Raw genomic sequence first — 26813 nt, 5'->3', positions numbered from 1 at the left:
TTCAGGTAATGAGAAAGCATGATTTATGATTATGTCTGAACTGGGCCATTGAAACTGATGATATTAATTATCTTTTGAATATCTTTTTTAAAAAAACTGTCTTTGTCGACCTATCTATTGTACAGTATATAAGACCCAAGTACAACTTAGTACATAGACGTTGTTATTCCTCTTCATATAAATTATGGGGTTCTTTTGCATCCGCCTTTGGCATTATCCTTGCCACTTCTTTAAGGAACATGCAAAAAATAAATCCAGCTACCCTGTAAAAATTGTAGTGCTAGTGATTCCACACATCAAGTAGGATCTGGAAGCTTGTAAATCCAATCCATCACTTCCCCCTCTCCCGAGGATCTGCTTCTCAATCAAGTGCTGCTATTGCCCTCCCTTCCACCCGCTGAAAATAGATTCTGGAGCTGATCCCGCGGAGAAGGCTGCCCAGTTAAGTCTTTCTCCAGCCTCCCCCTTTCCCAATTTGCCGCCTTGTTTTTACACACGACCCCTTTGTTATGTCGCGCTCCCGTTCACACGCCTGTGCGCACGACTATGCAACCAGCGGCCTTCTCCCCCACCCCCAATTTCACAGCCGCACGATCTCATGTTGTAACAAGCTCGTTCGCTTCGGTTGCGTTTTTGTTGTTGTTGTCGTGCCCAGCAGGGGGCAGTGCTGCATTCTGTCATGCAGCGGGGACGCATCCAAGGCAGGCGCGCGCATTGACCAGGGAACATCATCGTACCGAGTACGCTCGCAGGCAGCGCATAACCAGCAACACAAATCCCCTGGTATGCTGGCAAAACGTGCTTGGGTGGACCTGAAAGCACTTCCGAATTCTGTCACACATACACGCCGCCGCCCCCCGGCTCTGTATATGCCCAAATGCATATTCCAGTGGCATTATGGAATATGCTGGGGTTCTGTATATACTTCCATATGTATAAGCCAGGGATTATAGCTCCATGAAGGAATGCAGGAATCTGCTGGCTCAGACCATTGGTCATTTCGAGTTCTGTATTTCCCACACTGACTGGTAGCAGTTCTCTAGGATTGTAGACAAACATTTTCCCCAGCCTTACATGGAGAGATAATAATAATAATAATAATAATAATAATAATAATAATAATAATAATAATATTTATACCCCGCCCGTCTGGCTGGGTTTCCCCAGCCACTCTGGGTGCCTTCCAACAGAATACTAAAATAAAGGTAAAGGTAAAGGTACCCCTGCCCTTATGGGCCAGTCTTGACAGACTCTAGGGTTGTGTGCTCATCTCACTCTAGAGGCCGGGAGCCAGCGCTGTCCGCAGACACTTCCGGGTCACGTGGCCAGACACTTCCGGGTCACTGCATCTGGCGGAAACGCCGTTTACCTTCCCGCTGGTAAGCGGTCCCTATTTATCTACTTGCACCCGGGGGTGCTTTCAAACTGATAATACTAAAATACAATAACCTATTAAACATTAAAAGCTTCCCTAAACAGGGTTGCCTTCAGATGTCTTCTAAAAGTCTGGTAGTTGTTTTTCTCTTTGACATGTGTGGGAGGGCGTTCCACAGGGAGGGCGCCACTACCAAGGAGGTCCTTTGCCCGGTTCCATGTAACTTGGCTTCTCGCAGCGAGGGAACTGCCAGAGGGCCCTCAGCATTGGACCTCAGCGTCCAGGCAGAAGGGTGGAGGTGGAGAGGCTCCTTCAGGTATACTGGACCGAGGCAGTTTAGGGCTTTAAAGGTCAGCACCAAGACTTTGAATTGTGCTCGGAAACGTACTGGGAGCCAGCATAGGTCTTTCAAGCCCGTTGTTATATGGTCTCGGCGGCTGCTCCCAGTCACCAGTCTAGCTGCTGCATTCTGGATTACTTGTAGTTTCCGGGTCACCTTCAAAGGTAGCCCCACATAGAGTGCATTGCCGTGGTCCAAGCGAGAGATAACTAGAGCATGCACCACTCCAGAGAGACAGTCCGTGGGCAGATAGGGTCTCAGCCTGCATACCAGATGGAGCTGATAAACAGCTGCCCTGGACACAGATTTGACCTGTGCCTCCATGGACAGCTGTGAGTCCAGAATGACTCCCAGGCTGCACACCTGGTCCTTCAGGGGCACAGTTACCCCATTCAGGACCAGGGAGTTCTCCACACCCGCCCGCCTCCTGTCCTCCCCAAAAAGTACTTCTGTCTTGTCAGGATTCATCCTCAATCTGTTAGCTGCCATCCATCCTCCAACAGCCTCCAGACACTCACACAGGACCTTCACTGCTTTCACTGGTTCTGATTTGAAAGAGCTGGGTATCATCCGATGCCAGGATCAAGCCTGGGACCTCATTTACATGAGACAGATGCTCTCCCACTGAGCTTTGCCTCTTCCCTCTCTATATTGACTGGGAATCACAACCAGGGGCAGTGCTGTTGCACTTGGGTCCTGCTTCCGGAATTCCCATGGGCATCCAATTGGACGCTATGAGAGAACAGGATGCTGAACGAAGATGAGGCCTTTGACTCGATGCAGCTACAGAGTTTCCTTAGGTGACGGATTCTAGCTTCACGTGCTTGTCCAAATACAAATCCTCCCTGCAGACAGAAAACAAGCATAGCGTGGAGGAAAAAGTCAAGCCCCAGCTCTCAGCCTTTCTGTGCTGGCTTTCTACATGCGAGGAGGAGCATCTGGAAATGTGGTCAGCCATCTGCCACTCGAAGAGGTGCGGTATGTTCTTCTGTCTCGCTCTTCCACTTCGTTGCCTCACTTGGCTGCTCGTTGCCTCACTTGGCTGTGTATACCTGACCTAGTCCGGGGGGGACTAGAAGGGGGAGAGTGATCATTGGGACAACCCCCCCCACCCTAGATCTGTTCTCCAAAGTGGTGGAAATCATAACCCTATTGCCACAGCCTCCATACCAGCTCTCTCCGCCCCTCCTTACCCCTGGTGGGACAGAAGAGACCAAATGTAGCCCAGTTGAGTGATTTTTAATTCGGTTTTTTATTATTATTCCTCCCTTACTCCAAGGGGAGCTCTGTTTTGTTTTGTTGCTCATTTGCAATGCTATAAATTAAGTAAGGCTGAGAGATAGTGGACTGGTCACCCGGTGAGCTTAAATGACAGAGTGAAGGATATGAACTCCTGTTTTCTCAGTCTTAAGTCCAAATCATACACCACACTGCCTGACTGGTGCAGCCCAAGACAACTGCTGTCCTTGTAGACACCGTCTGCTCCCACTATAGAACATTATTAATTACTTAATTAAATTTGTATACCGCCCTATACCTTCAGGTCTCAGGGCAATTCACAAGATAAAAATCACAATAGAAAAATACAAAATACATCATCAAAATAATAAAAACAACCCAATAACCCTACCTCAACACATTTTAAAAGAGGATTGGATGTCAACCCTCCACATCCCATAAGAAGATTCTGCTGGATCAGACCTCTAGCCCAGCATCCTGCTCTCACAGTGGCCAACTGGATGTCTGCAGGAAACTGGCAAACAAGACCCGAACACAAGAGCCCCCTCCCTTCCTGCAGTTTCTAGTGACATATTCAGAAGCATCACCCCCTCTAATCCTGGAGACACAGCCCACCCATAATGACTTGTAGACATTGATAGCCTTATCAGCTACTAATAGGTAGCTTTATATGGCATTTCCAGCATAGTTCTAGTGGTGTATGTCGCCGGCTTTAATCACAATCTTCCATCCAGCTATAGCCAGGGCTGCTCAGCATATTCTCTGCTTTGTGATGGCGACATTGTTAACAGCGACAGCAAGCATGATTCTAAAAAAAAATAAAAAAACCCACTTTCAAAGCTTAACCGAGTTCTGCCCCAACCCTAAACCCACCATGCAGAACTTGTGTTTTGCTTATTTAAGAAAATATGCTTTGTTTCTGTTAGTCACAAGAAAAGGAATGCAACCTATTGAAATTCTGCCCGAGCATCCTTTTTGCGTTTTTCACCAGACACTGCCTGCATGCTTCAAACCTTTCCAACCTCAACAGCTAGAAACTTGCTGGGCTCCTCCTCTTTTTAAAAAGTCGAGACTCTCAGAATGCAGACTTCTGTGCCCACTGCTCAGCCTGCCAAATACACAGAGGCCCTGGTTGTAATTATTAATAACAGCTCTGTCTTGTTATATATGTTATGGACAGGAGCTGGCAGCCCAACTAGCCCTTTCCAAAATTTATTATTGTTAATGTCATGCCGTCAGTTATGCACGGCACAAAGAAGAAGAAGAAGAAGAAGAAGAAGAAGAAGAAGAAGAAGAAGAAGAAGAAGAAGAAGAAGAAGAAGAAGAAGAAGAAGAAGAAGAAGATGGACAGGGCTCTAACACACCGTCTACAACAGTCTCCCCCCATCTGGTGTCTTCCAGATGTTCTGGAGTGCCTCAGCCAGCACAGCTGTACTCCAAAACATCTGGGAGGCTGATCAAAAATTTGACACATGGAGCCAACAGAGGGAGGTGAGAGCAAAATGCATTTGGCTCAGGCTTAGTTTTGATCACCGTTGAAGACTACCTGTTCCTTCCGATGGCAGTGAACCCATCGTTGCTTTCTGCTCCCACCTGCCCCTGAGCAACAGAAATGTGTTCATTAGCAGAAGCATGACCTTTCGCAATGCCTGGCTCCTGACAAAAGTGCTGCCATAGGCTGACATGCCTGGCGGGAGCAGTCAGTCTAATATAGGTGCAAAATTGGCCCTAGACTTTTAAGTTGCTGCTATGCTTGGCATCGGGCCTCTTGATACCAACACCCAGTTGACAGCTGGGCATGCCATCCAGAGCCTGCAGCAGATGCCCTGTCTTTCAGATGGATGGACTGGCCCAGAACATCTGTCTCTGCGGAGCTGCCGTGTGTATGGTGACGTTACTGATTTTTTTAAAGGCGTTCCCACACTGAAACAGGAAACCATGACAAATGCTTAGAAAACTTTCCTATCACTGGGCTTGTACTTAGGGCTATCTAGGTCACTGAAAGCACCCAAAGAATTCTGGGAACTGTAGTTTGTTAAGGGTCCTGAGAGTTGTTAGGAGACTGCCTATTCCCCTCAAATAGCTATTGTTTCCAGAGTGGTTTGGCAATCAGTTTATATTCCCCAGAAACTCTGGGAACTTTACTCTGAGCACCCTTAAGTACAGTTCCCAGGATTCTTCACGGGAAGCCACGACACTATTGAAGTGGTTGAATAGTGCTTTAAAATGTACAGTGCGGCTGTGTACCTAGTTAACCACCAACACGCTTTAAACACACCTTTCTACTCATGATCAGGTTCATTAAAAAGAACAGGATTGTTCCCCAACCCCTTTAGCACGTGATTTTGATCTGTGTCAGTCACTATATCGTGCCCCATACACGAACCCACACCCCTTTTAGACATACAAATAACGAGCCTGAAACTATTACTGGGCACATAATCTAGTGACCGCAGCGTGACCCAATCAGCCCTTTAATCATTCTGCTAGGTTTTTCAGACTTTCTAGCTTCAGCGAAGCATTTCTTCGCCAACCTATCCGCTGAGGAAGCTGTGTGAATTTGTGGGGGTCACTGCACACTGGAACAACCCTCCGGCTTTCATGGGTGGCTTTCACAAGATTCGTTGGCCATTGCCAGCTTCTTGTGGAAACTGAGCATGTGCCCAGAAGAACGCATTAAGATGCTCCTCCTGGAACAAGCTCATTTGGAGGTGAACGCTGGTAGGATCGGGCCATCTGTCCTTCTGGGAAGCTTGCCTGCCATTGATCTCCCGATGGAGGAATTCCCTAATAAGCTTTGGAGGGATGTCCAAGGCCCCACCAAAATCAAAGCTTAAAAGCTTCTACTTGGTTGCATCCACAGCCTCAGTGGCTGTTGTTGTTGTTTAGTCATTTAGTCGTGTCCGACTCTTCGTGATTCCATGGACCAGAGCACGCCAGGCACTCCTGTCTTCCACTGCCTCTCGCAGTTTGGTCAAACTCATGCTGGTATACCAAGAACTAACTTAGTTGGTCTTTAAGGTGCTACTGGAAGGAATTTTTTTTGTTTTGACTATGGCAGACCAACACGGCTACCTATCTGTAACTCATGCTGGTAGCTTTGAGAACACCGTCCAGCCATCTCGTCCTCTGTCGTCCCCTTCTCCTTGTGCCCTCCATCTTTCCCAACATCAGGGTCTTTTCCAGGGAGTCTTCTCTTCTCATGAGGTGGCCAAAGTATTGGAGCCTCAGCTTCAGGATCTGTCCTTCCAGTGAGCACTCAGGGCTGATTTCCTTAAGAATGGCTAGGTTTGATCTTCTTGCAGTCCATGGGACTCTCAAGAGTCTCCTCCAGCGCCATAATTCAAAAGCATAAATTCTTCGGCGACCAGCCTTCTTTATGGTCCAGCTCTCACTTCCATACATCACTACTGGGAAAACCATAGCTTTAACTATACGAACCTTTGTTGACAAGGTGATGTCTCTGCTTTTTAGGATGCCATGGACAAAGACAACAGGCCTCAGTGGCTAAAAGGTGGCAAAAGGGTGGGCTGTGTTTTCTTACACTACACTTGTGAGTGAAATGGAAGTTCAAATCAGCATGACCGGTTGTGAGTATGGAGGAGGATGCCACCTACAGATCACAGCCTTGTACTCTGTATTAATTAACCCAGAATAACTGGCCTCCCCTCCCCATGTGAAAACATAAAGAACATAAAAAGAGTCATCCATTGGCCCATCTAGTCCAGCATCCTGTTCTCACGGCAGCTAACCAGATGCCCGTGGGAAGCCCACAAGCAAGACTCCTGCGGTTCCCAGAAAATGGTATTCAGCAGCATCACTGCCTCTGACCATGGAGGCAGAGCTGGAGCCATCATGGCTAGCAGCCACTGATAGAAGTTGTCCTCCGTGAATTGGACAGATCCTCTTTTAAAGCCATCCAAGTTGGTGGCCAACACTGCCGTCAGAAATCATTTGGCATCCCTCCCATAGGTCCATGTTGAAAGAACTGACCATTCCTTATCACACACTCTCTGTCCACCCTGGTTGTGAGCAGGGCTGGCATTGCATCCGAGACCGATTATTATTATTTGGGTGGGTGGTGCTGTGGTCTAAACCATGGAGCCTCTTGGGCTTGCTGATCAGAAGGTTGGCAGTTCGAATCCCTGTGACGGAGTGAGCTCCTGTTGCTCTGTCCCAGCTTCTGCCAACCTAGCAGTTTGAAAGCACGCCAGTGCAAGTAGATAAATAGGTGTCGGGAAGGCAAACGGCGTTTCCGTGCGCTCTGGTTTCCGTTGTGCCAGAAGCGGCTTAGTCATGCTGGTCACATGAGCCAAAAAGCTGTCTGTGGACAAACGCCTGCTCCCTCGGCCTGTAAAGCGAGATGAGCGCCGCAACCCCAGAGTCACCTTTGATTGGACTTAACTGTCCAGGGGTCCTTTGCCTTTTTTTGGCATCTGAGACGCAAAATCCCACAAGCACCTTTCCCCATCTAGCGGTAAAAATAAAATAACGGCCATAACTTCCTTTTCAGACAACTTGCTGCCTGAGACAGCCACCTCACACTGCCCAATAGTAGGACCGGCCCTGGTTATGAGCAGCAGAATGTGATGTTAAAGGGGAGGAAACCACAAAGAGTCCAATAGCCCCTAGGAGACTAAGAAATGTGTTATGGCATGCACTTTCATAGACTCCACTTCAGCAGCTGCAGAAGAACGCAGGTATCATCCCTCTGGAAGTTATTAAAGGGGAAGTCATCTCTCTGTGTGTTCATATTACTTACATCCCACTTCTGTATGTGGCTCCCGTGATCTCCCATCCCAGTTTCCGTCTGGTTTCATGCCTGCTTATCTTCGGTAGTACTGCAGCAACCTCAGCTGCTCCCAGACCATCCCTTGTCGTCTCCCCAGTCCCCCCCACCCCCACCCGCTTGCCGCTCTGCCTCAGGAAATAAATCTGTGCTTAGCAATCTCAAGTGAATTCCCCAGGAGGCAGCAGCTATTGCAGAAGAATTAATGTAGAGTCCAGGCCGTGCGATCTTATGGGTGATGCGGTGTCTATCGCCTTAGAAAGGAGCCCTCGCCTAGGATGCCCCCTCTCTCTGGCAGACTACAACTCCCATGGCCCCTCGGGTGGGAGGGGGTGCAGCGAGCATGCTCAGCTTCCCTGCTCTGCTCCCCCTCCCCTCCCCGCATCTCTCTCTCCCTCTCTCTCTCCCTCTCCTGCATCTTCCCACCCTGCTCTGCTGCATCAGCACCAACCTCTCTCCATCCTTAGAGCATCTTCCTCCTCCCAGCTTGGCTGAGCAGGGAAGGCTCAGTTTATCCATTACTGCAATTACCAGTAACCTTCCTTCCCGCCCTCCTCCTCCTCCACCACCACCCCAAAGAAGAGGGGTCTTCGCCAGCCACCGTGTCTGTCTGTTGAGCCACACGGAGGGTGGGGGAGAAGACCCACTGAGGACCCACAGCCTCGCCAGGAAGCAAGCGCAATGAAGGATCGCACCCAGGAGTTGAGAAGTGTAAGATGCAATTTTCTTTCTTCCCTTCCCCCACACCCACACAACCTTGATTTAATGCCTGGGGGCCTTGTCTCTGTCTCCCCGCCACCCAGCACCCAACCCTGTAGAGAGGCAAGTGGGGAGATTAGCAATAGCCCTCCGATGGATTTCTTAAATTCCCTTCCTCCAACTCTCCAAATGGCACAAAAACAATTATTTTGTTCAGCAGTCACTAATAGGCAAGGATTTAATGGTAGGAGGAACATTCTATATCTAAATTATGGTGTGTGTATGTTTTTGAGCGCGCGCGGGGGGGAAGAGAAAGTGGCGGTCAGATTATTGAGGGAGGGGGGAGAGAAGCGATCCACTGCGGGATCTGTCGAGAAGGATGTCTCAGGTTTCCAAGATGGGGGTTGGACTTGGCATGGGGAGAAGAGGGGCTCCTCTCTCTGCAAGACAAGGGGAAAGGCTGCCTGGTTGCATTTCAGGAGGGTTGATATTTCTCCAGCGAAGAATTACACAGCCATGTATCTGAATGTGGGGGAGCGGGGAGAAGGTTTTATGAGGTTGTTCCATTCCCCCAGAAGTATGGGGAGGAATTGGGGGGTGCGTTCTGTTAATGTACATGTCCGTGCGTATATTAAGGCGATTTTCTTTCAGAGTAAGGAAAGAGGGTGTTTAAATATCTCCTTTTAAGTCTCTTATCCTAGCCAGTGTATGTCTACAGAAATTTGTGTGTGGGAAGACACAGTCAATTTTTATAGGTCATCCGATTCCTCCCCTCCCCAAAGAGGAAGGGGGGTGGGTTGGAGAGAAAGGAATAGCCCTTAAGGCGTCAAATATTTCAGGAAGTGTGAGAATGGAGGGGGTGGCTGGGCGGGGGGGGGGAGAAGAGGAGGAGGAGGAGGAGGAACTTTCTCCCTCCTCCCCCTTCCACCAGCTTGTTGGGAGAAGGACTGTGATGGATGGTTTTTCTCCTTTCACCTCTTTGCATTTTTGGGGGGTGGGGGGAGGGTGGGGGATGGCTGAAGGTTGAGCCAAATTGGATGTGACAGATTCTGTCTCAAGGGGAGAGGCACTGGGAGGCAAAGAGATGTTGTGGGGTGCATGCGTGTTTTATAGCCCGGTGTGTTAATGTCAATTCCTTGATTAGCACAAAGCACTCACGCATCGATATGTTAAGAGAGGGGTCTAAGGGGAGATCACCGAAATAATTCCTAAGAACCCCCTCCTCCACTTTTTATAAGACCGCCCCTTACACACGAACTGCTGTGCTCCAACCTGCCTTCCCCCCCGCCATCCGTTTTCTGGTTTGCTGAGATAGGATGTGACTCTCATTTCCATTTAAGCCTGGAGACACACAGCAAATCTTTGGCTCCTCTCCCTCCTTCCCCCCACGTCGCTCCTTTCCCTCCCTCCCGTCCCCCACCCCACAAGGGGATGGAGTCATTCATACAAAATGTTTTCAGTCTGTATGTAAAGCAACAAGAAGTAAGGAAGAGGCTTTCTGTGATCTCGCTATGCCAAGTGGGCTGATAGAATTGGAGTGATCTACTTTTCTCACGTCCATCTAATTTCTCGCAGCTCTTTTTAAAGTTGGGATTGTCCGCGATCTGGCAAAAATAAAACAAGGATTCGTTTTGTTTTATTTGGACCAAAACAAGAATCACAACAAACTCGCCATCTCTTTCTCTCCTCCAAATGAGATTTACTTCTTCTTCTTTTTAAACAGTGCCTGCTGTTACATGGTCTGGTCTGTTCAATTTTAGCACCTGTGCTGTTGTTGCTTTTCTGGCCAGTTTCAGGGTCTTTTGTGTGAAAACGAGGAGATGCGCGCTTTTTGGTATCTCTCTCTGTGTGACAGAATATCACGGTGTGCGCGTCCCTATGTGTATAGGTCATCTCTCTCTGGGTCTTTAACGCTCACCCTTCTCCGACAGAACAAACAGTATCTTTGTGTGTGTGCAAAGGTTGTAATTGCTGGAGTAGCACATCCTCTCTGGACCCCTTTCTCCCCAATGGCTTGTGTGCATTTGTGGAAAGCAGGAGAAGGGGCTCCTTGGCCAAATCATCTTTGCGGAAGGAATATGTGACACTATCACCCAGCGACAGAGAACAGAAATTCAGCCATCTCCTTCCATCCCAATTCCACAATTGAATTGCAACCCCGAAGAAATAATTCAGTGACCTTTTCAAGCGTTGGGAGGATTTCTCTCTCTCTCCTCCCAACCTCAGTTTCTGTTTTTCTTATCCGAGTGAAGCAGGTTATAATCACCATTGCATATGCTTCCATCTGCAGTAGCAACAAAATCGAGCTATTCCCTTCTCTTTTAAACAATTGGGGGGGGGGGGAGCAGATGCAGTGACAATAAAGGAATCCGTGTCTCTCTCTCTCTCTCTCTGTGTGTGTGTGTGTGTGTGAGAGAGAGAGAGAGAGAGAGAGAGAGAGAGTGTTTTATACATATTTATTCAGCAGCTCCTCCCCTCTGCCTCCCCTTTATTCTGCATGGATTACCGGGGGGGGGGGGGACACGCCGACGACGGACCAGACAGAAAAATTGTTGCAAAATTTGTGCAGGCTCCCGATCTGGGAATAGCTTTAGTGGCTGCTTATACAGGATGCTGGTGATGTGCCCCATCAGATCTGCTCAAGGCAGATTTCTTTAAAAATGCCATCTCCATCTCCATCTCTCTCTTTCCCCCCTCCCTCCCTCCCAATGCCCCCTGCAAAAAAAACCCAAAACATTTCTTTGCCAGTGGGGGGGGGGGAGAGAGAGATTGGGTTCCAGCATCGCTTCCTATCCTCCTGCCCAGGCAAGGGAGAAAATGGCATTTGCTTTAACGTTGGCGCATTGTGCGTTTGGGGGGGGGGGGGTATGATGGAGGAGACGGTTTTGCTGCAGGAGCCAAAGGCTTGTATGCATGTGTCTGTGTCTCTCTGAGCGTGTCTCTCTCTCTCTCTCTCTTGCTGCTCTCTCTCTCCCCCCCCCCCCATCACCCCACCCCGGTGTTGATAGTGTTAGTTGCTGAATGCAGCAGAAGAGAAGATAGGCACACAATAAAGAGACATGTGGGGGAGATTATAAAAGCAGGTGTGTTGGCAGGAAGGATCAGGATGGTGGTGCTGGCATCGCCACCAAGCGTGGTGGCGGCGGCAGTCGATCTTGATGGGGGCGAGGAACCCGCAGCCCTGAGGCAGTGTGTGTGTTGGGGGGGGTGTTGTTGCAAGCTTTGCAAAATCCTGCAGTCTAGAGCCGGGTTAATAAGCCCACACAGACATGGAGAAGGGCAAGCTTGCTTTGCAATGATGCTATGCACCGGAGGCGCACAGGCGAGGGACTGTGGCCCCGTTGTCTCAAGCCTATTTGTTTATCTCCTCGCTATTTAAACCCATCCAGTCTCCAGCAGGGGAGAAACATCGCAGTGAAACAAATCAAATGGGGAAGTCTAACCCGCTGCTGAACTTCCCTCCCTCCCTCCTTTACACCGCACACAGCGGACCCCAGCCAATTAAAAGCCAAACTGAGATTTGCTTTTGGTTTGTTTGTTTGGGTTTTGTTTTTTAAGGAGGAGGAGGAAAGGTCTTAAATACTCCTTAAAAGATGCTCAGGTTCAGACTCTGGAGTGTCTCTGAAGAAGGAGTTGTGTGAGACAGGCTCGTTGTGCTTAAAATGGGTTGGATTGTAATGAATGGGAGCTGATAGCGGCTGGGGCCAGAGAGGAAAGATGGACCACCCCTCCCAATTCTGCATTTGATTCCCCAGAGGCCCATAAAACAGACTCCACAGACACAGCTCCCTCCGTCTGAACAGCTTATTAATTGCCCGCCGTGTTCAGGGAGCATATCCAGAGGGGCTGGCTGTGTGTGCATTAAACGGGCAGGACAGGGCTGGAGGGGCTGAAATATGAGGCTTGAGGAGGCTGAGAGAACTCAGGCGGCAGGTGGAGACACAGGTAAGCTGAGATTCTGTTGAAGGACTTGAAGAGGAGGAGAGCTAGGGGGGCTATTCTGGAGGATAGGAGAAGATTTGGGAGAAAGGCATGGAGGGAGGGGGCAAAAGAGGGCCTGACTGCGGGTGAAGATGTTCAGAACTGAGACAAATGTGAAGGGGAGCATAAGGAGTCAGCGGCGGAATACGGTTCTTTCTGCCTCTTTTACATGAAATCAATTTATACCCCACTTTTCTTGACTGATTGTGAACTCAAAAGCAGCCTGCAATTAAAAACACAAAAGCAGCTGACTGTGCAAATTAATAAATAAATAGTAAACAAGCAGCAATAAAAGAGCGAAGTCCCGACTCGACAAAGAAAGGGGGGGGGGAGAGAGAAACCAATCACAGTAGCAATAATGATTATTAGTCTATAGCCGCATGGTGGGGATAGGCTAGCCAGATGACATTCTTTTTTAAAGGCAGGTTTTTTTACCTGCTGTCTAAAAGGATGCAGCCTGGGATACTGCCTGGGGTGGGTGGGTGGTGTTCTATAAATGTGGCACCACTACCAAAAAGGCACAGTCCCCACTTGGTGCCTGTGAAACTTCCTCTGAAAGCAGCACCAGAGGAAGGCTTCGGATGCTGAACGGAATGTATGTGTGCAGATAAAAGTGGTCCTTTAAGCAGCCCAGGTCCCAAGCTGTTTGGGGCTTTAAAAATCAAAGCCAGTACCTGTACTGTACCTACAATTGAGCCTTGAAACAAACAGGCAGGTGGATAATATTAGATTAATATCACAGGCTGCAACTGGCCAGCTCTGTTCAATAAGCTGGCAGAGGCATTATTTTTTTTGCACCAGCTGAAGTTTCCAAATATTTTTTAAAGGCAGTCCCACATATAACGTATTATTACAGTGGTCTCGTTCCTTGGGCATGAATGGCTGTGGCAACGTCCGACTTAGGAGGGAATGGCCATGGCTAGCTTGCCAGGTGATGCTGGTGAAAAAAGTTCACCATTGCCATCTCCCCTATTGGAATCCTGACCTCCTGGTTCCTACAGCAGATTTCTAATCTCTAGGGTGGTCTGGCTGAGCTTTTAAAATGAGGACTAGTAGCTTGAATGAACCAGAGGTAAGATGTAAGCCACTGCAATGAGTTAGTACATAACTATTTGTTCCCATATTAAAGGGACAGGGGAAACAGAAATCCTCCCTGTAATTGCTTGAGGTTTGTTTTGTGCATTTGACTTAACAGCTGAATAGTGTGTACAGGGTAGGACATAAGCATATCTCTCTCTGTGTGTATTCATTTGTTCTTCAGCATCTAAAATGAGAGCTCATCCCTGTCATGAGTTTACTTGACAGCCTTATGCAAGTCACTCACCCTCCGGCCCCCCTTATACTATATGGAGAATAATATTGGCCTTCATTGCCGGGTTGTTGTAACGATTGTTGAGCTCACAGCACAATGCGCTATAATTCCTTAATTCTTCTTGACTGGTACTTTTTAAAAAAATAATCCAAGGAGAGGATTTGAACTCGGTCCCACCAGTCCAAGCCCAGAGGTGTTTCCCCCACCCCTCTACTACACTTCACAGTTTCTACATTATTGAGGTTTGGAAGTCTTGAACTGAGAAAGGCTCCTCAAGGCCAAATGCAGCAGTCTTTGCAGGATGTGAAATATACTGCTCAGTTTGCTATACTAAGTTGCATGTTGTAGCGTTAAGGTGGGGAGATATGATTGCTCTCGCTTCCCTCTGTCTGTCTGTCTCTTTCACCCTCAACTCAAGGGCAGTAGAGACGCTTTCGTGAAACCCTCACATCCTCAAAGGCATCATTTGGAGCGAGCTCAAAAGTGCAATCCTAAAACATTGAGCCCAGAGGAATCTGCTTCTTAGTAAATATTCTTCGGATCACACTTCTTAATGGTGCAACCGCCATATAAATTGTAAGCAGGTTGGCATAATGTTGGGAGATGCAGTGTGTTAAGAGGTGGACAACGGCGTGTTCTCAGCACTTCACAAAAACTACAGTTTCCAGAGCTGCTTTGTGGGCACAAGGAAGGAGAACCCACAGCACTCCTGCTGATTTAAAAACCATGTAAATTTGCTGTAGAGATGTGCCTTAAGGAAGGACATGCACCAGATTAGCTGTTCCACTTTCCAGGTAGAAGGAAAGAAGGCTTGAGCGATGCGTAGGCTTGAGCGATGCTTGATTTTTCTTGCTATGGGGAGAAGATGAGGAGGACCTGGTGCTAAGAAGGTTGCTGGGCTGGGAATCTTGTTACAGGGAGTGAGGAGAGGAAGAGTTTACAACTGGGGTGGGGGACATTTTTGGCCCTGTGGGCCAGTTCTTTATCTTCCTCCTCCACCCAATTTTGACGCTACCCACCTGTCTGTCACCTGATGTCAAGTGATTGACAAGTGGGCCATCCCACCTGCCTGTCGGATTTGACTTGTGGGGGGAGATAGCGCCTAAGCAGAACTGAACTCCTCACACATCATTTGACGCCCCCTGCTTTCTGTAAACTTTACAAGAAATGGCAACATCTCAAGAACCCCTCTGCCTGACTGTTGCAGGACGTCTTAGGTTATTCCAGTAAGAGCTGTTATGTCAGAGAGAGGTGACTTAGGTTGGAAGGACCCACTTTGGGGAGGAAAGCTGCAACTTCTGCTTTGGAAACCCTTATCACTAACCCCAGATTGCAGAGAACTAGTTGTAGAAGAGGGAGAAAGCATCTACTTCTTTGTTAACTCTTCCCATGTTCTAGGCCTGAGGCCAGGCAGGATCCAGGGCTATACCCTCAGTGAGATCCATCTCCAGTTAAATCCATCCATCACAGCTCTGCAGTTTCGTACACACAAGTTACTAGCCCAAAAAATGACAAAACCACCTGCTGGACCAGACCAAGAGTCCATCAAGTCCCACAGTGGCCAGCCACCAGGTATCTCTGGAAGCCCCCAAAGAGGACTTGAGGTCAATAGTCCACTTGTGTTTTTGTTCCTACTAGTTACATTCACTTGAACGCCACCGCTGAACCTCGAGGTAGGTGTAGCTATCATGGCTAGTAGCCATTGATAGTCTTTATCCCCTATGAATTTGTCTCATCTCCTCTTAAAGCCATCTAAGCTGGTGACTTCCTAGTCACCTAAAGGCATGTTTTTCTTAGCACAAGTGACCACCAGTATGGCGACAAACCTGATCACAGCTGTCAACTTTTCCCTTTTCTTATTTGGAATAAGGGAATATCCCTTAAAAGGGGGGGGGGGAGTTGACAGCTATGAACCTGATCCAACACACTGGGCCTTTACTGTGTATCCACAGAGAAAAGGTAGACTTACAGCTGTTTGTTCTCTCTCACTGGTCGTTAAACAGTGGGCCATGACCTCAGGTTGGGGCATCACCATCATCCTATTCTCTTTCTCTCTAATAAAGATTTTGAAGAAGACAAAGATGAAAGGATAAAGTTGTGGGAAGCAGCAGAGAAATAAAACAAGAAGAGGGGATAGAGGAAGAAAAGCCAGTAAGGAGAAGCGTCTGTGGGAGAGGCTGGTGGGAGGATAAAAAAATGCATAAAACAAAAGTGTGCCTCGTGTTGTTACTTTGCCTTAAATGTGATGCCCCCAGTTCAGAAAATGTTGGTGATTGCTGTGTTATCCTGCCTGTTGATTCATTCAACTGTTGTTACTATTGAGCATTTGTCCAGTTCATACAAAAAACACTGCTAGGTGTTGTGTTATTAGCCAGAGTCCTATATTTTGTGTGTGTGTGTGTGTGCACTTCAGAGTGTGGCAGGGGGGATTGTAACCTGAAAACCAGCCACTTAGACACACATGCAATCACCCTACACGGAAACGAGATTAAATGTTATATAAGTGTGGGATATTTGTATTTCTTGGAACCCGAGCTGCGGTAAAGCAGCTATTCTCTCTTTCTCTGTTTACCCCACCTGGTAATAACAGAATAAACAATGCAAGGAGGAAGATGCAACCCAAGATAGGAAAAGAAGTGGTCGGGGAACACCTACTTTAAATGAATTCAAATTTCCAGGGCCTGATGATCTCCACCCAAGGGTACTAAACGAGCTTGTGGATGTAATCTCAGAGTCCTGTGGACTGGAGCCAGTGTGGTGCAGTGGTTAAGAGCAGTAGTAATATGGGGAACCGAGTTCGCATCCCTGCTCCTCCATATGCAGCTGCTGGGTGACCTTGGGCTACTCACACTTCTCTGAAGTCTCTCAGCCCCACTCACCTCACAGAGTGTTTGTTGTGGGGGAGGAAGGGAAAGGAGAATGTTAGCCGCTTTGAGACTCCTTAAAGGGAGTGAAAGGCGGGATATCAAATCCAAACTCTTCTTTTTCTTCAAATGTTGTCCTCATCTTCAAAAAGGGGCAAAAAGAAGACCCAGGAAACTTCCAGTCGGTAAACTTGACATCAATACCAGGAAAATTCCTGTAACAGATAAATAAACAGTTGGTCTGCGAGCACTTGGACAAGGTTGCTGTGATTACAAAGATCCAGCATGAGTTTCTCAAAAAACAAGTCCTGCCAGTTGAATCTCATTTCTTTTTTTGATAGAGTATCAAGCTTGGTGGATCAGTGGAATGCTGTGGATGTAGTGTATCTTGATTTCAATAAGATTTTTGACAAAGTCCCCCATGATATACTTTCAGAGAAGTTGGTAAAATGTGGACTGGATGAGATACCTGCTAGGTGGATTTGTAGCTGGTTGACTGACTGAACCCAAAGAGTGCTCACTAACAGTTCTGCCTTGGTCAGATCACAGCTGGAGTACCGTGTCCAGTTATGAGTCTCACAATTTAATAAGGATATTGACAAGCTGCAATGTGTGAAGAGGAGGGCGACCAAGATGATCAAGAGTCTGTGTACTACATACAAAAATAGTGTGCTAGGAGAGATTCTGAAATGATGAGGAATTTTCATGAGGCTTTTTCTTTTTTAAAAAACCAAATTGCTTCAGAAAAGTTTAAGGTTCGAAATGTGAGAAACAGAATCGAAACTGATAGAGACTTTCACATTTAGTCAGGACTGCGCTAAATGGTTGACTAGGTTCAGGGCAGGTTCACAGAACCAACTTTGACCATTGTTTTCCACCAGTTTGTTACATTTATATCCCATCTTTTGTCCGTGATGGAACTTTCAGCAATGTACAGCAGCCTTGCATTTAAATACTCATCTAGTTCCTGAAGGAGTCCAGGAATTGGAGAGTGGACTGTCAGAAAAGGATGGCACACACATCCGTCCTCTGCACCCCATCTAGCAACCAACTGGGCTTCTATGCTCCAGTTGCAGCATATAAATAACCCCCCTCCATCCCTTTTCTGCCCCAGCCCCCAACAGGCTAGTGAAATAATTTTGCCAGCTAGGAATTATTTGTTGTATCAATTTCCTTATTTAATAGATTTATATACAGTGGTACCTCAGGTTACAAACACCTCAGGTTACAAACACTTCGGGTTACAGACTCCACTAACCCGGAAGTAGTACCTCAGGTTAAGAACTTTACCTCAGGATGAGAACAGAAATCGCATGGCGGCGGCAGTGGGAGGCCCCATTAGCTAAAGTGGTACCTCAGGTTAAGAATGGTTTCAGGTTAAGAACAGACCTGCGGAATGAATTAAGTTCGTAACCAGAGGTACCACTGTACTGCTTAACTACCACAGTCTCTAAGCGGTTTACAAAGATACAATACAAAAAATGAAAATCAGTTAAAACTATAAAATCAAACTTTTAATAAAAATGCCTGCTGGGGGTATCAGTAGGCACTGGAAGTTCAGTAGTGAGGGGCCCGGTCTAACCTCAACTAGAAGAGAATTCCGTAAAAATGGACCGATAATATGAAACGTACGGCTCAAAGATCAGGGATATAAGGGATTAGGTGGTCCTTGAGATATCCTGGAAGCTTATTTGCCTTATTTGTATGGCCAGCCTCTATGGGGTTCCCCTTCTGGCACTGACTTGCCCCCGATCTGCTTAGCTTCACCAAAGCTGCAGGACCCAATTGCCTTCAGGCCACGTCTGCTTGAAGTGTTGGGGAGTGTTTTGCCAAGCCCTGATCAAAATTTAGTTAAGCGTCCAAGGAACCAAATTAACTTGTGGGGGGGTTTTTTGGGGGGAGGGGCAGATTTGGCCTCGTGGCCATCTATCCTAGAGAAAGGACCCTGAGCTGTCATACCCCAGCCATACTGGGCCCCCAGAAAAGATGGATTTTGCACTATGTCAGAATGATGACAAAGGACTTCTGTTTTCAAGTTCCACATGCATTTGTGTTCCTCCACTGGTTATGAAACATCTACGTATTCTCTTCCTCTCCTCCTGGTTTCTGGACTATCACCCTTACAGCCTGAAGCCTGATGCCCCTTAAGGACTGGAAACATTATTTTCTTTCTAATGAAAGCTATCCCCCCCCCATGCTGTACCAAGCACCCAATGACATATTAGAGCAATGCAATAGCAGGTATATACATAGACACGCAACCCTGCTTGTGATCTAGAGAAGACTAGGAAAGGAGGGGCTGTTGTTATTGTTTTTAAGGGTGGTGGTGTGTGCTACAGAGGTACCTCGGGTTACATACACTTCAGGTTACATACGCTTCAGGTTACAGACTCCGCTAACCCAGAAATAGTACCTCGGGTTAAGAACATTACCTCAGGATGAGAACAGAAATCGTACTCCGGCGGCTTGGCGGCAGTGGGAGGCCCCATTAGCTAAAGTGGTTCTTCAGGTTAAGAACGGTTTCAGGTTAAGAACAGACCTCTGGAACGAATTAAGTACTTAACCCGAGGTACCACTGTATTTATATAACCATGTTGTGCATTCCATACTTTCGATATTTCCATCCCCATCTTTGCCTTCCTTCTGTCTTTCCTCTGAGGTCTTAGATCAGGCAGCTGGCTCAAATTGTCACAAGACTCACTTAAACAACACGAGACGTTAAAGTGGTCATGAGTTCATTCTGTCTAGTTTGCTTTAATTTCCAAGCTTCCTGGGCCTACTTCACTCATATCTGCAAGCACTTCCAGGAGGCGCAGAATTTTAATCAAAGCTCTCTGGGTGGTTACCTTGAAGCAGTTAGCAGTGGGATCCTAGGCATGTCTACACTGAAGTAAGTCCCACTGTGTTTAAGAAAGCGGCCGTAGCCGAAACCTAGCTGCACAAATAACTAGACATCATCTTTCTAGACCTTTGTGTAGTGTCTGAAGTCATGCTAAGCGCCTGCAGACTTCCTGTGTGTAGAGAAACAACAAAGAACCTCAAAGCACCTTAAAAGACTTAACAAATACATCATGCCATAGTCATTTTCTTAGGCTTAAGGTGCCGCTAAATTATGCCGTTTTTGCTGCAAGAGACTAACATGGCTTCCTCTCTGGAAGTTCTGCTTATACAAGATAATTCTGTAGTTATGTGCAATTTAGCACGTTAAAGAAAATCTTTCATTCCAGTCAAGTTTCTAGCCCTCAAGAGCATCGCTTACAAACTTGTCCAATCCCGCTGCCCCCCCCATTCTTTGTCAGCTATTCCCCACCAAACATCAAAAAGATTCAGCGTGGCAAATTATGCAACCAGAATGTGTTGTGATGACTGCCTAGCCTCTGCTAGCTTTAGAGGTCTACAGTTGTGCTGTCTGGTGTGTGTTTGTGTGTGTGTGTGTTGGGGCTGGAGGTGGGGGGTTGGGGGAAGGACAGCTTTCCAGACTGAGGACTGGAATACTTGGCTGGTGGAAGGAAATACTGCCAGATCTCAGAGGCGCTATTTGTCTTAAGCAAACGGAATGACTCATATTGTAGCTCCGAGCTACTACTTAGTTGTAGTTTTTATTTATTTCATTGATACGCTACCCTCCCAAAAGTTCAGGGTGTTCCCCCTCGTCCCCGTTTTGTCTTTGCAATCCTGTGAGGTAGGGGACCAGCTGAGAGACAATGCCAGGCCTGGGGTACTTCCACATTTCCGCTTGTGCCATGCTTTCTAGGCTCCAGTCTGAGCATTTTCCCAATAGCCCTACTGCTTTCCCTGCGAAAATCCCATTCTTTGGTGCTGGGTCAGAGCAAACATCAGTCCACAGAAAACCCAATGGGCATTTGCTCTGATTCAGCAGTAAATATTGCGTTTTCCTGGGGGAAAGCATTGGAAGTCTGGTTGAGCCCTATGATCACCCAGCAAAGATCAAGGCTGATCCCAGATCTCTCCCTCTGCAGTTCCAGTGCTCTGCCTTGTTTCGAAGCTCTCTTCAGCAGCAGTGAAGCATTTCCCTGTGAGATTTTGAATTATACTGGCGAACCTTCCAAGAATTTGCTCCATCTTTTACAGAATCACAGAATTGTAGAGTTGGAAGGGACTATGAGGACCAAACCCCTGCAATGCAGGAATCGTTTGCCCAACGTGAGGCTCAAACTCACAACCGTGAGATGAAGAGCCTCTTGCTCTAGTGACTTGAGCTTTCCAGCTCACTTGAAGACCTACTACGCATCAAAGCCTGAGTTTGATATTCAGCATCCTTGAATCCAAGCAGCCATGTTTCAAACAAGCCGTTTCATAGTTTGTAAGGTTGCAGAAACAGATCTGGAAGTTCGGGGGCAATGCTGGGTGATGTCTGAGGGCATTTCCTCAGTGGTGCTGAAGCTATGGCTATATGTGTGGTGTTCCTGTGCTACCTCTGTAATGTAGGAAACCTCCGGCCTCAATTGTGTTGAAACAACCAGGTTACATATGAGCAGTTCAAACTGGCTTCTCCCCAAGCTACTGCCCCTGTTTCTGGGTGTTGAGGCAATGCCACTGTGGGAAGGAGCCACACCATGGGTACCTTCTGTGTGACGGAACTGTGTGAGAATTAAGGTAAAGGTAAAGGAGCCCTGGACAGTTAAGTCCAGTCAAAGGCAACTATGGGGTTGTGACGCTCACCTCGTTTTCAGGCCAAGGGAGCCAGTGTTTGTCCACAGACAGCTTTCTGGGTCATGTAGCCAGCATGGTGCGATGGGACACCATGACAGAAGCCAGAGCGCATGGAAATGCCATTTACCTTCCTGCCGCATTGGTACCTATTTATCTACTTGCACTGGCATGCTTTCGAACTGCTAGGTTGGCAGGAGCTGGGACAGAGCAATGGAGCTCACCCCATCACGGGGATTCGAACCGCCAACCTTCTGATCAACAAGAGGCTCAGGAGTTTAGAAGCAAGATCTGCCATGCCACTCCAGAAAAATCAACAAGGGAAGTCAGCAAGGGCCTCCAACTTGAGGAGGCTCAGGTCGAGGAGAGGGGTTTCCATGCCCTTGCATAACTGAGGCCATGGAGGAGGAAGATAAATTATGCAAAATGAGCACATTTGCATAATTAATGCAGGTTGCATAATCCCAGCATTTCCCTCAGCAGAGGAATCTAGCAGGGAAGACGCCCCCACCTCCTCCCTGCGTATAATCTTGCCCATCCTGCTGCTTCTTTCCACCTTCCTTCCTCTTCTCCTCTGCCTCTCCTTCAATGTAGCCCAATTGTTTTTTATGTATCCTATCCTATCCTGCCCTGTCCTCATGTCTACCTTTATAAGGTGGCATCTGTCCAGCCTGTCAGCAAAATTGGGAGCTTCCTATTCTTCAGGGAAAGAAGAGACACACTGCACTTTGTTCGTCTTGTTCAGCAGAGGAGACTGGAAAAGCCAGCGCAAAGGCTGCTTTTATTTCTTTTTATGGTTTCTGTGCCTTCGGGGCACACACTGCGGTCTTTCCACCCAAGCCTGTCTCTTCAGCTAGGAAGCAAAAATGCTGGGTCTATGTGCTTTCCTTTTTTGCTTGTCTCCTTAAACTCTCCCTCCCTCCCTCCCTCCCTCCCTCCACACACACACACACACACACACACACACAGAAACTTAGGTTGTGGTACAGTGAAGGAAGTTACAAAAACAAGGCACCATCATGACATTTTAAATATAATTGCACTTCTTTCACTCTTTACCCCACTACTCCCAGACCAGCCTCGAGTGGTTGCAAAAAGAGACACAGTCTCCCTCAACCTGGTCTGCAGACAGAAATGAGAAAATGATAATTCAAATTAAAATGCTTTTATAAGGAAGAGTGGAAAAAGAAAAAGGAATGGCAAAGGACGCATCGTTGTTGTTTTTTGAGTGGGGGGTATTCAAGGAAAGGAGCTCATCTTTCCTTGCTAAGAACCTGTGAATCCTTTTTAATTTTAAAATAATTAATGTACTGTATTAAATTTCCCTGTGGCCAGTTATATGAGCCTTTCTTACCAAGGCCCAGTTCCTACGTGGCAGGGATATGAAACGGGGATGCTTTCGCCAGGCTTTGCCAGTTCACGGGGCAAGAACATTCCCTCACCTTGAAATTCTCCCCGCATGCAGAAAATTAGTACTGGAAGGAGAAGTGCTCAGTATAGCCTTCTCGCTGGCAGGCTATATCTCCACATGCAGGGACTTTTCCCTTTCCCCCTGCCCCCACACCAGGGGTGGATCCAGGCATGAGGAGTAGCCAGTGTGGTGCCCTCCAGACATTGGGGAGGCAGGAGGGCCTCAACAGATGAAAGAAACAACTGTGTACTGTAGTAGCGTGGAGGAGCCTTGGACTGCAAAATGCTCCTGTTTGGGGTTCCATTGAGCCAACCACGCTCTCTTCCAGGATACTCCATTCCATTCTTCCTCCCCTGAGTTTCCTCGTGTCCCTCCCCCAATGCCACACACACTCAGCAGTCACAGTCCTCCTTGGGTTGTTTGGAGATTTTGCTTTCTCTCTCTCACTTAGGCTCTTCCCCTCCCTTTAAAGATTTTTTAGAAGACTTCTGCAAGCTTTGGGGGGCCCTGATGATACCTCCTTTTTTGTTTCTCATTCAGCGCTTGAGATCATTATTCAAGGGAATGATTAGCCACTTAAGTTCTCAGGCAATTTTAAGGGGCATGCTATACCTTACCTTAGGGATGGAAGTGGGTTTTAAGGACCCACCAAAGCCAGTGTTGTGGTGGGTGCTAAGATTTCCTTGGTTCTCTTTCACAAATGCAAAATTTGGATATATATTTGTGACGGTACGGGGTACTGTCACCTCTTTCTCTGTTGCCCATGACAGCCATTTTGTACTAGAACCCAGGGCACTTTCATCAAGAGATGTGTGAAATATCAGTATCTAAAACAAAACCCTGCCATTTTAGGAATTGCTGTTTCAAACATTGGCATAAAATTGAGTGGCCACAAAAACCTTCATACCCACCCCCATGCCTTTGTGGTTCCTTGCGCACTGAAAATGGCTCCCTGTTCAGTGAGAGACACTTCCATTGGGAAGGAATCCCATGTTCATGCTGCTACGATGCGCCCACTGAGGGCAGGAGATCGTGGCTCAGGTGTCGACCTGAGTGCAAAGGTAATTGCAGGTAGGATGAGGCAGTTATTTAGACATCCCCATTTAGAGCCTTAATCACCATCATGATTTAGAGCAGGGGTCAGCAAGGTTTATCTTGCCTGGGCTGGATCGGTCCTGCTGAGATCCCTCCATGGGCCAGATTGTGCCCACACCCGCAATATCCGGTGTCTGCGTTGCGCAGACGCGATTTCTGGCACCGCGGAAGCGAGTCCCTGTGCTGCGCTGCGCCAGTTTAGTGCAGCGCATGGCTCAGTTTGGGGGTGGCTCGTGGGCTGGCCAAACGACCTCCGTGGACCGCTTCCGGCCCATGGGCCTTAGGTTGGTGACCCCTGATTTAGAGCTTTGGTCATCCCGATAGCATGGTCTCCTTTAGGCTGTTAAAAGCTCAAAACCAACACTTTGAATTGTGCCCCAAAATGAATTGGTAACCAGTGCCAAGATGGAAGAATATCAGAATGTGTAGTAAGTCCCAGCTGCAAGTCTGGCTGCTACATTTCAGACCAATGGCATCTTCCGAACGCATGTCAAAGGCAGCCCCACATAGAGGGCAGGAAGAAAGCACTGGGGGAAGAATAACATGCATCTTGAAAGCAGCTAAATAGCACTGCAACCAAGTAGGCTCTGAGTCCTTGAAGGATACGGTCAAATACTAAATATTAATATATGCAAATAAATGACAGAGAGATGGACTTAAGACTATTCACTTAAATGTTTCAGCTTCCACCTTTTTTATTTGGAATTTCAAAATCCAAACTGTGCTGCTGAGGAAGGCAGAAACAGAAATATGTAACTGTAAAGGCTTCAAGTTACCTCTCTTTGGCAATTCACTCATTTACATCTGTTACATAAACATTTCTCTGAAAGAGAGATGGGGAACCTCTGGCCCTTCAGATACTGATGGACTACAACTCCCATCGCTCCTGATCATTGGCCATGCTGGTAGGGACTGATGGGGGTCCTGCAACATGTGGGGAGCCACAGGTTGCCCAGCCAGCCCTGCTCTAAAAGGTAATAAAACTTTGACATGAATAAGAATGCAAAGGTAACTCACATGTATCACAACCTCTCCATGAGAGCCTGGAAGTGACCTCTCCAGACAACAGAACAACTCTTTTTCTTTTATCTCTGCAAGCTGCGATCTCCTTTTTGAGACAGATGCCATTAGGCTATTGAACGTGTACTCTATGTCTGTTTCCATCCCTCCCACTCATCCCCTCTGTGTGGCCCTGGGCACTGGCAACCCACAGTATGCCACTGAATCCTCCTAGCCATGTTTTAGCCAACGTTGTTTAGCAAACGTTGGCAATGTTGGCCAGGGCTGATGGGCGTTATAACCCAACACCTTACAGAGGGCAGCACGTTGGCCACACCTATTTTAGACCATACAATGTGATTATTTTGCAGCAGCATCTCTGTCTCTGATTTTTATTATAGACATGCCAAACATTCTTAAAATGCAGTGGGTCGTGGGTATCTATCAGTTTGTTTATTTTGCAATTCAAATCTCTACTTTTGCTGCAAATCCTGTAGTTCCCCTGCCTGAAATCTCTTTCCTCCCTTCATTGAGGCTTTAAATCCTGTCTCAGGGACATGATCCACCATGGAAGTTCTCCTGCCCAAGACTTGTTGAAATGCATGAGATCTATGCAAGAGCAGGGGGCTTTCCTGGTGGATCCAGTCTCCCTGGGTCACCCCTTCTACTCTGCTGCTCTTTAGTTCCTAAAATAAGAATGTGGATTGTATGTGGGGTAGTGGTGGCGGAGACTTATTTTTGTTGATGGGAGTCTGGAGGTGCAACTGCATAGAATTTGCAATGTTTTTCCGGGGGGTGGGGGGTGGGAGGTGGGAGGAGAAGCTGGTTGAGGAACCCACACACAGGGAGAAAGAGAGAGAAATCTCAGCCTGCTATCTGGGTAAGAGAGCCGTAGAGGCAGATAGATTTTTATATAACCGGTGATAGCGCTGTCACTGCGTGCTCCAAACAATAGAGCTAGCTGGAGAGACAGAATTATATAAAACCCCTATCTGTCGGTCTCTGTGTTGCCTTGTGTGTTTAGAGAAATCTGGATCTTTGTGGAAAGGCCCGTCTCTCATGTGACCATTTCTAAAGAGACAGAGAGATGGGGTTACCTAAAGTAATGAGCTGCTGTGACCCGCAAAGCTCTGCTTTCCGGAAATCGTAGGCTGTGGCCTAAAATGCCTTTGAAAATGGGATTGGGAGCCAAAGGCAACTTTGCCCCTTTGAACATAAGAAGATTCCCTTTCCCCCCAATATACAGTCAGATGATTTGTCCCTCTAGTTCCCAACTGGCTAGAGCTGATGGGAGTTGTAGTATGAAACATCTGGCGGGCACCCAGCTGGTGAAGGCTGTGTTAGTTCCATGTTGTTGGCATGCCCTCAGAGGCAGAGGACTTTCCAGGCACCTGTTGGCTAAGACACCTTTATAATTGGTGGTGACAACGGATTGAGCCTGAGGCATTCTCTGGACATCACCTGTGGTGCTTACAGGCCAGTCTCATCCTCCATCTATCTATCTCACTGGGTGAGATTAGATAGATAGATAGATAGATAGATAGATAGATAGATAGATAGATAGATAGATAGATATAGATAGATGATAGATAGATGATAGATAGATAGATAGATAGATAGATAGATAGATAGATAGATGATAGATAGATGATAGATAGATAGATAGATAGATAGATAGATAGATAGATAGATAGATAGATGATAGATAGATAGATATAGATAGATAGATAGATAGATGATAGATAGATAGATAGATAGATAGATAGATGATAGATAGATAGATAGATAGATAGATAGATAGATAGATAGATAGATAGATAGATAGATAGATAGATGATAGATCCACACCTTCTCTGAAATCCTAGTGATAAAGGAAAGGATTTAATTTGAGCCCGATTCCTGTCAGGCCATACAGACCCAGAAGCAAAAGGTCAAATGTCAAGGAACACACAGAATAATATTCAAGAAGGGAATGCAGGCACACAGATCACCCCCCTTTCCCTCCTTCCCTCCCTTGCAGCTGAGTAACTACATCTGC

General features: G+C 47.2%; 1 protein-coding gene across 1 annotated transcript in view; it reads left to right on the top strand.

Annotated features, from left to right (window-relative positions):
* The first annotated feature begins 8106 nt into the window (after positions 1-8106).
* Positions 8107-26813, top strand: part of STX1B (syntaxin 1B) — a 55688-nt gene continuing 36981 nt past the window's right edge. Inside the window, exon 1 of the mRNA XM_081883678.1 lies at positions 8107-8454. Coding sequence (XP_081739804.1) covers positions 8425-8454 — 30 coding nt within the window. The 5' untranslated portion in view covers positions 8107-8424. The remainder of the gene's footprint in view (positions 8455-26813) is intronic.

The sequence above is a fragment of the Podarcis melisellensis genome (genome assembly GCF_964234715.1).
Source record: "Podarcis melisellensis genome assembly, chromosome: 13".
NCBI classification, from domain to species: Eukaryota; Metazoa; Chordata; class Lepidosauria; order Squamata; family Lacertidae; genus Podarcis; species Podarcis melisellensis.
This window is presented reverse-complemented; position numbering and strand designations above follow the sequence as displayed.